At 44.1% G+C, this 10248-nt stretch overlaps 1 protein-coding gene across 8 annotated transcripts in view; it reads right to left on the bottom strand.

The window, feature by feature from the left end:
* Positions 1–10248, bottom strand: part of Cdyl (chromodomain Y like) — a 204267-nt gene that overhangs the window by 48278 nt on the left and 145741 nt on the right. For 6 of the 8 annotated variants that reach the window (XM_031358726.1, XM_031358727.1, XM_031358729.1 and 3 more), the window contains one exon: positions 7930–8596. The exons of 1 other annotated variant lie outside the window; for it this stretch is intronic. In XM_031358726.1, coding sequence (XP_031214586.1) covers positions 7930–8596 — 667 coding nt within the window. Of the gene's footprint in view, positions 1–7929; positions 8597–9345; positions 9370–10248 lie in introns of those variants that run through there. One more of the 8 variants, XM_031358728.1, reaches the window with a different exon arrangement.

Below are 10248 nucleotides of genomic sequence, written 5' to 3'. Positions count from 1 at the left end.
AGATGGACAATGGTCCTTACTATGTACCAGAGAGGGAATTCTCTGTGTCAGGAAGAGTTCTTGGCATTGTATAAAACAATATGACTACTGAAATGTGAGCTTAATGATACATAATACAAAGTTAACTCTGTGTTTGGTAATGTTGTTAAAAACTCAAAGCAACAATGTGGTAAAGCACAAAGCATGGCTGGGGATACAGGCTCTGATGAGACTTAAGTTGCAGATTCAACATCGAGGTGCTGAGCATGTGCAGAGCAGTCAAGGCAACACCCGTACTGAAAGAAAAAAGCCAGCCATGGTGGTTCTTTCCAGAAGTGGAGAGGAGGGTTCAAGGTAGAATCTTGAAGGAAAGGGGCTGAGGGAACAAGAAGCTTGTTAATGGGGACAATGGCAGGGGCTAGTTAAGGAATGTTCATCTTAAAACCTGGTTTTTATTCCTAAAAAAAAGGAGACAGTATCACCTTTAGGGTAGACATCAGAGCTCTGGAAGGAGAATCAGAAACAGACTATGACTTTGGGCTGTGGCACTGGTGTCTTATGGCCTGGTCTCCTCCTCAGTAAAAGGGCAGCCAGTCACCAACAGTGCAGTGCTCGCAGATCTTGCGATAATGAGTGCAGCATACTATAGAGCCTACAATGCTGAAAAATATTAGAATAGTAGACCAAGAGCTAGCTCAAGTCAAAAGTCATGAGGAGGGTTCAGGTACCACAACTCAAAGGCTTTGGTCAGGAAGTGGTATCCCTGGAGCATCATGGGAGGAGCACTCCATTCCAGAGGGCCATGAAAGGAACAGGTAGAAGGTTTGGAGGAGGGCAGAAAGCATGAGAACACTCATGAGAGTAAGTGCCAAGACACCAGATACAAGCTTAGCAGGTTTAGGAACACAGTTCCAAACACAATGGCTGTAGCTTCTGTTGGGAGGCAGATGAGAAAGGCACAGAAGCTAGCTCAGGAAGAGAAAATGAAAGCAGGCATCAGAAGGGATCACCCAGAGCACACCCAAGGTGAGGGGCTGGAGCCATGCATGCACACAGAAACATCTGCTACACACTAGAACCGGGTGTAAACAACTGGACTAAAGATGGAGGATAATCTCAAACCGTCAAGAGGTTTACCATGCTGACTCCCCAGCCCTAGCATTGTAAGTGCCAATAGATTTACGCATCCTTCTGGATCTTTCTGAGTCTTTCCTGCAGGGATCCAGCTTAACCTGACTGCAGCCATCTTGGGGCTTAATTGGGCTGGTGGCCCCTCTACCTCTAGTCTGTTCTCTACAAAGTCCCCAGCACATCAGAAACAAACCCTCGGGAGCGGTGTGTAGGGCTTCATGAACAGACTTTGATACCAAGTGTATGAGGAAGGTGCTTGTTGTCTTTGATATCAATATTAACCAGGCATATACCAGCATGAGCAAAACCACTTTCTCCCTGACTGGCATAAAAGGCCCCTCCTCTGACTCCAACTGCAGGGACCCTCTGCCCTTGTTATCACTTGTGATATTTGGGAATCCCTATAGTTCAGCCCTTGCTGTGACCTTTGATCTACTGGCCTCCTTCTTGGGATTTGGCACACCTTTTGCTAGCAGTAGCCGATTCTTTTACACCAGGGTTTTCAGGTTTATTTTTTCAGAATCCTTTAGGAACCTGACTCTCATCCAGCCCCTCAACCCAGGTATGGAGACACTTTAAGATGACTCTATCCACAGCTAAACCACCCTGGGGATTTATTCTCTTGCATCTTCCTTCCAGAGATCCCTGACACCATATTTAAATAGTCCTTATGTATGGATGAGGCTGGGGTATACAAGGTGCCATATAGGAAATAAAGGCAGAGTATACCGTCTCTAGGTGGGACAAGAACAGTCGCTATGGATCCTAATAATCAAATGGACAGACAGTTGTGGCCTACCAGGAGCACAGTCCAGGGCACAACTATACTGGGAGGGCAGGCTGTGTAAGTCACTGAAACATGACATAACTTGAAAGTATTACTCAAATGATTAATTTCTAACCTCATGATAATCTCGCCCCCTAGAAAGTACTATAATTAAATGTACTTGGTTAGTTGTGTTAAGACTATTCACTGCTGTGGTTCAGGTCTGCCCTATCTCCAGCTCCAGATGACTCCTTTAGAAACCATTTGTTAGGTAGACAACTTACGTGAAGTTAGTTGTCCCCTTGGAGCTCTGGGGGAGGAGGTTTTCCTTGGTTGGCCCACTGCAAGGTCAGGGCACCAACCCACTGTACCCTGGGTTGTCAGAATGGGGCAAATAGCCTTAAGGAAGAAAGGCCAGATGAGGCCTCGTAGCATTTCCAGCCCTCTGTCCCGCTGTGCCCAATCTGATTACATGGCCAACACATATCATTTCCATTGTCTTGTTTTGAATATTTATTTGAGATGGGCCAGGGGGAAAAACTCATAGGCCTTGACAACTATAATACCTACTGGTAGCATGAATTATGCTTTGGAAAACTTGCCTCTCACTTACTTGACAGCAGAGAGAAGTCAGTCAAGTCACCTTCTTTTCACACTTGGTCTCACTTGTAACAAGGAGATAGCCTGAGCTAGGAAGCACGATACTGGAGGAATTTAAGCAGAACAATAGCAACAGAGCAGTATGCTGGACAACTGGGCATACAGTCAACCTAGACAGAGGATGCCACAAGACTAGGGTAACAAGAGAGCAGATGCTGAAGATGGCCAACGAAAATGGGAAGGCAATAGAGTCAAGTGGAATTGAGCACAGGTGTTTAGCTCTCATAGTCTAAGATTAAATAAAGCATCAAAAAATTACTATATATAAAGTTAACTTGAAAATATACTCGGCTTTACTTCCCTATACAATGCAAAATTCAAGAGGCACAAAGTACAGTTACATTCTTTCTCTTTTTACAACTGATCTAAAGAAAGACAAATTTCTTTTAAATTATACTTTATAAAACTACAAATTAAGACCCTTTGATATACTCAAAACTGGGAAGGAACCAGCTCATTAATGCAAATGAACCTGAAGGTTTTCTGTCCCATACCCTGTCACATAAGAGCCAGTCCACGAGTGGGCTGCAAGAACCACGAAGGAGCTTGCCCTTCGCACAGCATGACGGCTCAAGCACATAGTGGAGACAGCATGGCTCCAGAGGAAGGCATGCATGTGCCTGAGATCACATCTTAAACTGTTAACCAATAGGAAAGAACAGGTGAGGAATATAAAAGCAAAGTACAGAAAAAATATCCAATCAAAGTTTTCCCGTCTTAAGATTCAAGTTGTGAGATGCAGTTTTCTGCATCCCCTGGCAGATTCTGTGAAGTAGATGAAAATGTTCCATAAGAACAGGTAAATGAGCAGTCACAATCTTGACAGCCTTTTCAGACAGCATTCTGGCAACACCTATCAAATTCCTCAATTAATTAAGGCTCCACTGCTTACAGCAGCAAACTGCCGATTCAGAGACGGCAGAAGAATGTGCCTGCACACATTGTGTACATAATTATATCGAACCTTGGCCATAAGAAAAGGCAGGAGAATAAAACAAGGCAAGATAAGAACTGGGCAATCTGGGTAAAGGCTGTGCAGGCATTTCTTACACTGGTCTAGCAACATTCATTACTAAGACACTCAATTTATACAGTTTAAGACTTCTGAAGAAATACTTGGAGTGGAAACAAGGAAAGTCCTTTAAGACACATGTTAATAATGTTTATAGTAAATAGTGCTGTGACTCACTGATTAAGAGCATTGGGTATTCTAGAGAACCCAGGTTTGTCTGCCAGCACTCACATGGCAGCTCACACCTATCTGTAAATTCCAGTTCTAGAGGATTCAATGCCCTCTCTGGCCTTGAAGGACACCAAGGCCACATGATGATCATACATAAATGCAGGCAAATACTGCCTGCCCCAAAAATATAATAACATAAAACACTTTAAAGTTCACACCTGGCCAGTTTCTAGACTGGCAACAAAGATACTGAAGTTGGCTCATTGGGTTTTTCCAATGAAGAGCCAGCCCACAAGCAGGTTGTAAGAACCATAAACAAGCACGTCCTCTGCACACACAGCTTGACGGCTCATTGGTAAAGCACCACCCTAAAGATATTATAATACACTCACAAGACAGGAAGGAGAAACAGTGCAGGAGAAGGTGATCGACAGTCAGGCCTGGCAAGCCATCTGTGCTGTGCAAGATCAGAGTATTTCCCTGCTCTCAGACGTGAATCCACAGAGGGAGTATTCCTACTGTGCCTTTCCCTTTCCATACCAAAAAGCACCTCATCACTGGAGAAATGGAGCCCAGACAAGTCTGCTCAAAGAAACCTTACCTCACATTCTGACTCTGCATGTGTCTATCTATCCACACCTTGCCACCATCTTTTCCTTTGTTGTATCCTCCATAATTTATTGTCCTTTGTTAAAATGGTACATAAGTTCTTACATCTGCTGGCTACTTCCTCATTTCTGTGGCACTTGCATAAAAATAGTTAAATGGCCTATATACCTTTCATTCAGTTCAGTTGTCTCATAGGCTCAATTAAATTGCCTAAAAGTGTAGGGAAATGTAACTAGTTCAGTTAACCTAACAATACATAGAAGAAAAAAAATGAGATTTCAAAAGGGAGATTTAATACTTCAATAAACTACATCAAATTCTTTGGGAAGAGACTATATTCACTGTTCAAAAAAGAATATAAAGAAAAATTAAGCAAACCAAAGCACAGGAATATGTACTCAAAAGTTCATGCATATGTTATTGGTCAATTCTAAAGAAATCCAAACTTTATGAAATACAGTGTGCTTTTCAAGAAACAGCTCTCCATTCAAACTCAAAAGCTTTCACTCCTCCAAGTAGCAAATGGAATTACCTACTTTGTGTATGCACACATGCATGATATAGAACAAGCTCAAGTGAGGCAAATGCTCTGCCAGTGAGACATACCCAAGCATCTTTCCCCCAAAGGGTCTTAGTTACACTCCAAGGATTGGCAAATAAGTGCATATTTATAAGTTTTAAAACAAAGTGATTATACTTGCATACTCTGAAGACTTTTTAGGGATAATGGGCAGAGCTGTTATTAGAATTCCAAAGTACACTAAACTCATCACAACGAACAAAGGACCACTGGCTTCCATGCTAGTGTAGTGGAAAAACCTCTTGTTGCCTCAGGAGGGAGTACTGGTCTACCTGAGTCTTGTTTTGTTACTTTTGTATCTTACTTGTTCAGAAAGAACTTGACAGTGGTACTCATTCTTATAGATCTGCAAGTCCACAGTCAACATAGGCTGGAAGGGATCAGTCCCCATTATCTTAAAAATATCCAAGTGGCTTCTATTCACCCCCTCAGTGTAGACTGTTCTCAGTAGTATTCCAGCATAGGGCTGATCAACAAGCATTAAGGCAAGCATGAACTGTGAAGAAGACAGAGGCTGGGATATAATAGTCCCGGGGGGCGGGGGGGATATTTTACACCGACCCACCAGCTCCACAGCAGTTTTAGACGCTGAAGCTCTCAGGCTCATAAAACCTTTGCAGCAGTATATGAAATTTTTAAAAGTAAGAAGCCATCAAATCCCCAAACCGGAGGCAGTTTTCTTCTTACACAAGAATTTGAGGCGTTGGCTGAGGGCGGGTTTTGCAGATTGTGGAAACTTAAGAGGGGCACAGTTCACACTGGGGCACACAAGGGAGCAAGAGAAAGGTAATTTTGACATGGGAATCTATCAAAGCTGGCCTTCTGGGTTTAGAGTAGCATGTTTGCGGTCTCATCTTTGGTGAATCCAAGGGTTGAATGTCTTATGTTCCATGAACAAAACACATAGAAACTACTGAGAGTGATGAGGATGGCAGACCTTTGGAAGCCTGTACAGTCTACTTGAAAAGTTAAACATAGCCGGGCAGTGCTGGCGCACACCTTTAATCCCAGCACTTGGGAGGCAGAGGCAGGCAGATTTTTGAGTTCCAGGCCAGCCTGGTCTACAGAGTGAGTTCCAGGACAGTCAGGGCTACACAGAGAAAAATAAAGTTAAATATAAACGCCTAAAAATGGCGACTTCCTGTTGCAGGGACCAGTAAACTGTAAGCCACACAGGTACTGTCAGGACTCAGCTGTCTCTGTAGCCGACACAAGCACATGGATAGTCCACACACAGATGAACACAACTGTGTTCTATTCATGTGGCTTCTAAGTCATTAGGAGAAAGTGAAGCTCATTCTTAGCTTCTTGCATGGCATACAAAACCAGGTGGTGAGTGGTGTCTGCCTCACTGGCTGTCCTTTGCCAATCAACAACTGTCTACTAGTCTATGCCCATAGCTGAGCACAGTGCCTCACCTGAAGACATTAATACAGACAGATGCCCCCCAACTAGTAGAGGCACCATGGGGAGCACAGGGAGATAGTATTGTTTAGTGTGTAGTGGAGACATTTGTTTTGACTGCTTCTGTGTCTGTGGCTCTTTCTACGAACTTTCACTTTCTCTGGACTTGAGAAACAGAGCTCACTAGCAGATGATCAACAGTTTTCTACACTTCTGAACGTCTATGACCCTAATGGCCATGGAATGTCATCATTCTCAAAAATGAATACCCATCACACATGATGCTGATCTGCAGCCAGCAGAGCAGGACCTTCTGTCTAGTATGTACCTGGGAAATGCCGGCGAGACAGATTTCAGTTAATAATCAGCTGAGGTAGCATACAAGGGTCAGGGCCAAGAAGAAAACTTGTTGCACACACTACAGCAGGACTGCTAACAATGCTAATGTGACTCTTACCTGTGGAGCTAAGTGGCTCCCCAGTAACCCCATATACTATCTATAAGGCTCAAGCTGGGAGTGCACACAGACAACACTGTAAGAGGGCTAGGAAGGGAAGGGGTTCAGAAGGTAGAGCCTGAGATCCAAGTGAAGCTCAGGAGGCCGATGAGAACCACAGTCCAGGGTATGCTGCCATGGTGCCTGCATAGGTTGGGGCAGGAGCCCATGGGTACCCAGAAGTGTTCCTGCTACTTAAGGAAGTGAGACAACTCACTAGCTTGGTCAGAGGGTACCATTCTGTCAATTATATGAATGAAAAGGATGGGAGGTGTCAAAAGGCATGAAGCAGGAGAGCTATGGAAAGCTACAGTCGAGCTAGCTGCTGGGGCTGTGACTCAATACTATAGTACCTGTATGGTTAGCATGCAGCTCTGGGTTTCACTGGCAGTCCTGCATACAGAATCAAATCTGAGAAAGCTGCGGCAAGAAGACGGGATCAAGATGTAAAAGACCAGCACAGCCAGTGGGGTCTGAATGAGAGAGTATGAAAATTTCTTTTTAACGGGCAAGCATTAAGGTGTGATGAGCAAAAGGAAGGGCCCCTGGAAGGCCATCTTAGGAGATGGTCAGGCCATGGCTCCTGGGAAGCAAGGAGATGGTGACAGACATCACTATGCTGAGAGAGCTCCTACTCCCAAACAAGATGCAAGAGATGTGACATCAAGAAACAGACCAAACTCCTAAAGACACCCTTCACTGGAAGCATTTCTGGTGATTCACATGGGCAAGCAAAATAAAGGGTATGGTGTCTAAATCTATGCTGGCCATGTGAGAAACCACAGGTAGGTTCTTAACAAAGCCATGTGTAAGAGATGCCGGAAGGCAGATGGTATCATAAAACTTGCTATAAAAATACCAATCAGACCATTTAGGAAGAGACCTTGCATGTACAGAGCAGTGTCGAGTACTGCACAGCTATGGAGACAGGGAGAGCCAGCGCTGATTTGAGATGAGGAAAGAAAGACATTGTCAAGATCTCCCAAAGGCGTGGGAGGTAGCTATGTGACACTGTCCCCTTTTCTCACCCCCGGATTTGAGGACCCTTCTAGACAACCCTCTAGGATCACTCACTGCCCAGCATGTGACCAAAACCTATCACAACCCACCTGGACACTCACCTTTTCCATTAACAGCTAAGCCCGTGGCCATGGCAGCAGTCACAGGGCCAGAAACCTGAGGCACTAGTGGATGTATTCGGGGCCTGCTCCCCATCCTGGCTCGTTCTGCACCAGGGCCCAGGAAAGCCCCAGTGGGTTTCTCTGCAGTCACCTCTGGGGCTACGGTGTCCTCGGCACCCTGATCCACAGGGTCCAGCTTCTCAGGGCTCTCCCCCTGAAAGTTGTCCACCGAGGTCCTGCCCTTAATGGGGCTCTTAGGCACGAGAATTTTGATCCCTGACTTGGTGAGGTCCATGTTCTTGCGGTTCGCAAGAGATGGAGTGGTGTTCTTCCTGAACTTCTGGCTGGTAGCCAACAGCTGGCTGGCTTTGGACTCATGATCTTTGCCTACCACAAGTGCTTTGGGGTTGGTCTTGGAGAGGGCGCCGTGGGTGGACCTGGAGATCTGCTTCCGGGCGTTGCTGGGGGAGGCTCTGCTGGCACGAGCCAGGCTACTTTCCTTTTGCCTCTCGGTGTGGCGCCGGTTGAAGTCATGGATGTATTCCTCACAGTTTACCAGGTGCTGCTCCGGCTCCCACGTGTCATCCTCACTGTCATAGCCTTTCCACCGCACCAGATACTCTGTCTTCCCTTTCTTGTTTTTCCTTTTGTCAACAATACTTTCCACCTATGTGTGAGAGAAAGGTTAGAAACAGACCTCATTACTTGGGAAAGCTACAAGTTTAACAAGGAGACATTCATTAGCATCACCGACACCATCACTACCTCCACCACTATCATCTCCCACCACAGGCCCTACAGTTGACCTTTTCTTTCCTGCCCCAGTCAGAAAAGAAAATGGCAGTAGAGTTGTTGGGGACTCCTGCAACTCCTCTGCAATGAAGTCAAACTACACGCTTACATTTTATACTCAAAATGCATGAATAGTATACACAAATCAAAATGTTATATGGCATCCCATTACCATGAATTTTTATGATGTTAATATTAGTAAAAAAATTTTTTTAAACTACATTACAACAAAACAAACAGAAATGATACAGCCTCCCAACAATCGGGGCTAGGCAGGAAGACTTGCCATTTCAAGGCCAGCCAGGGCTACAACAGAAGGACCTTATCTTAAAATATCAGCTGTGTTTTAACCACAAAAAAATTGTAATTTCAGAAATGTATCTTCATTTTTCAGTATAAGCTGGAAATACATTTGTAGCTATAAAACCAAAAATATATCCACGGATGTGCATGAGGGAGCTAGTTTCTTTATGATTCAGAGGGTTTTTTTTTTATTTTGACACTCCGTGCCACTGCCTGAGTTGGTTCTAACGATCACAGCTGGGGCAGGACCAACCCTCCAAAACCCGCGCTGCCCATTCTTAGGTGACCAGCAGCAAGCAATAAGCTATGAACAGCAAGAACCTTCTGCATGGTGTGCAGCTGGCTTAACCAAAGGAACGTGAGGGTCTGGTAAATGTGGCCTTGAAGCAACCAACAAGGCATGTTCTCTCTTACGGGGATGCTCCAGGACAGGGTATTTCTCCTCAAATCTTGGTTTTAAAATGCTAACACCTTTAAAAGAAAACAATGTTGTCTTTTAGCGATGACTGACATGATGTGTATCAAGGTTATATCTACTACTGTAATGCATTCTATTATTTGACATTCTAAGTATAAATGGCAGACTTACAATTCAGACAAAGGAAACTATTTGTTAGTGTACACATGTTATTGCAGAAACACCCATAATCTGTTGTTGACACTCACACTTAAATGTAAAAAGTACCAGACTGACCACAGTGGTCAGGTGTGATTTTGTTGATTAGCCAACAGCTATTAATTAAGGCCACAAGGGCCTAAGCCCACCAATTTTCAAGAACATCAGGACACATCTTGCAAAGTTCCAGGCTAGAAGATCCAGTGTGTACCAAGTTCTCTAATACTCCAAATAATGCTTATTGACTGACTACAAGAGAGCAAAAGCATGTGGAAATAATCCCATCTTTATCTTAAAAGATATTTTTATTCTTTAAAAAGAAAAGGACAAATTCTCCAACATACCTCCTTAAGATACAGACAGAATTAAAGCCCGAAACTGTAGACCAGCCTCAATTTAAACATTTACTATTACTTCTATGTGAGGAGAATTAAGAACAGAAAGACTTGTCTTAATGGGAAGAAGATTTCACAACCAACAGATTTCCTGCATCAAGAATGAGGTCAGGTAGGTGTGAGCTGTTCCACACCTCTCCTATTTAACAATTAACACAGGAGAGCTCTGCAAAGAAGTGCCATGCTCCTTCTCTTGGGAAGCCATTCAAAAAT

The sequence above is a fragment of the Mastomys coucha genome, unplaced genomic scaffold, assembly GCF_008632895.1.
Source record: "Mastomys coucha isolate ucsf_1 unplaced genomic scaffold, UCSF_Mcou_1 pScaffold7, whole genome shotgun sequence".
NCBI classification, from domain to species: domain Eukaryota; kingdom Metazoa; phylum Chordata; class Mammalia; order Rodentia; family Muridae; genus Mastomys; species Mastomys coucha.
This window is presented reverse-complemented; position numbering and strand designations above follow the sequence as displayed.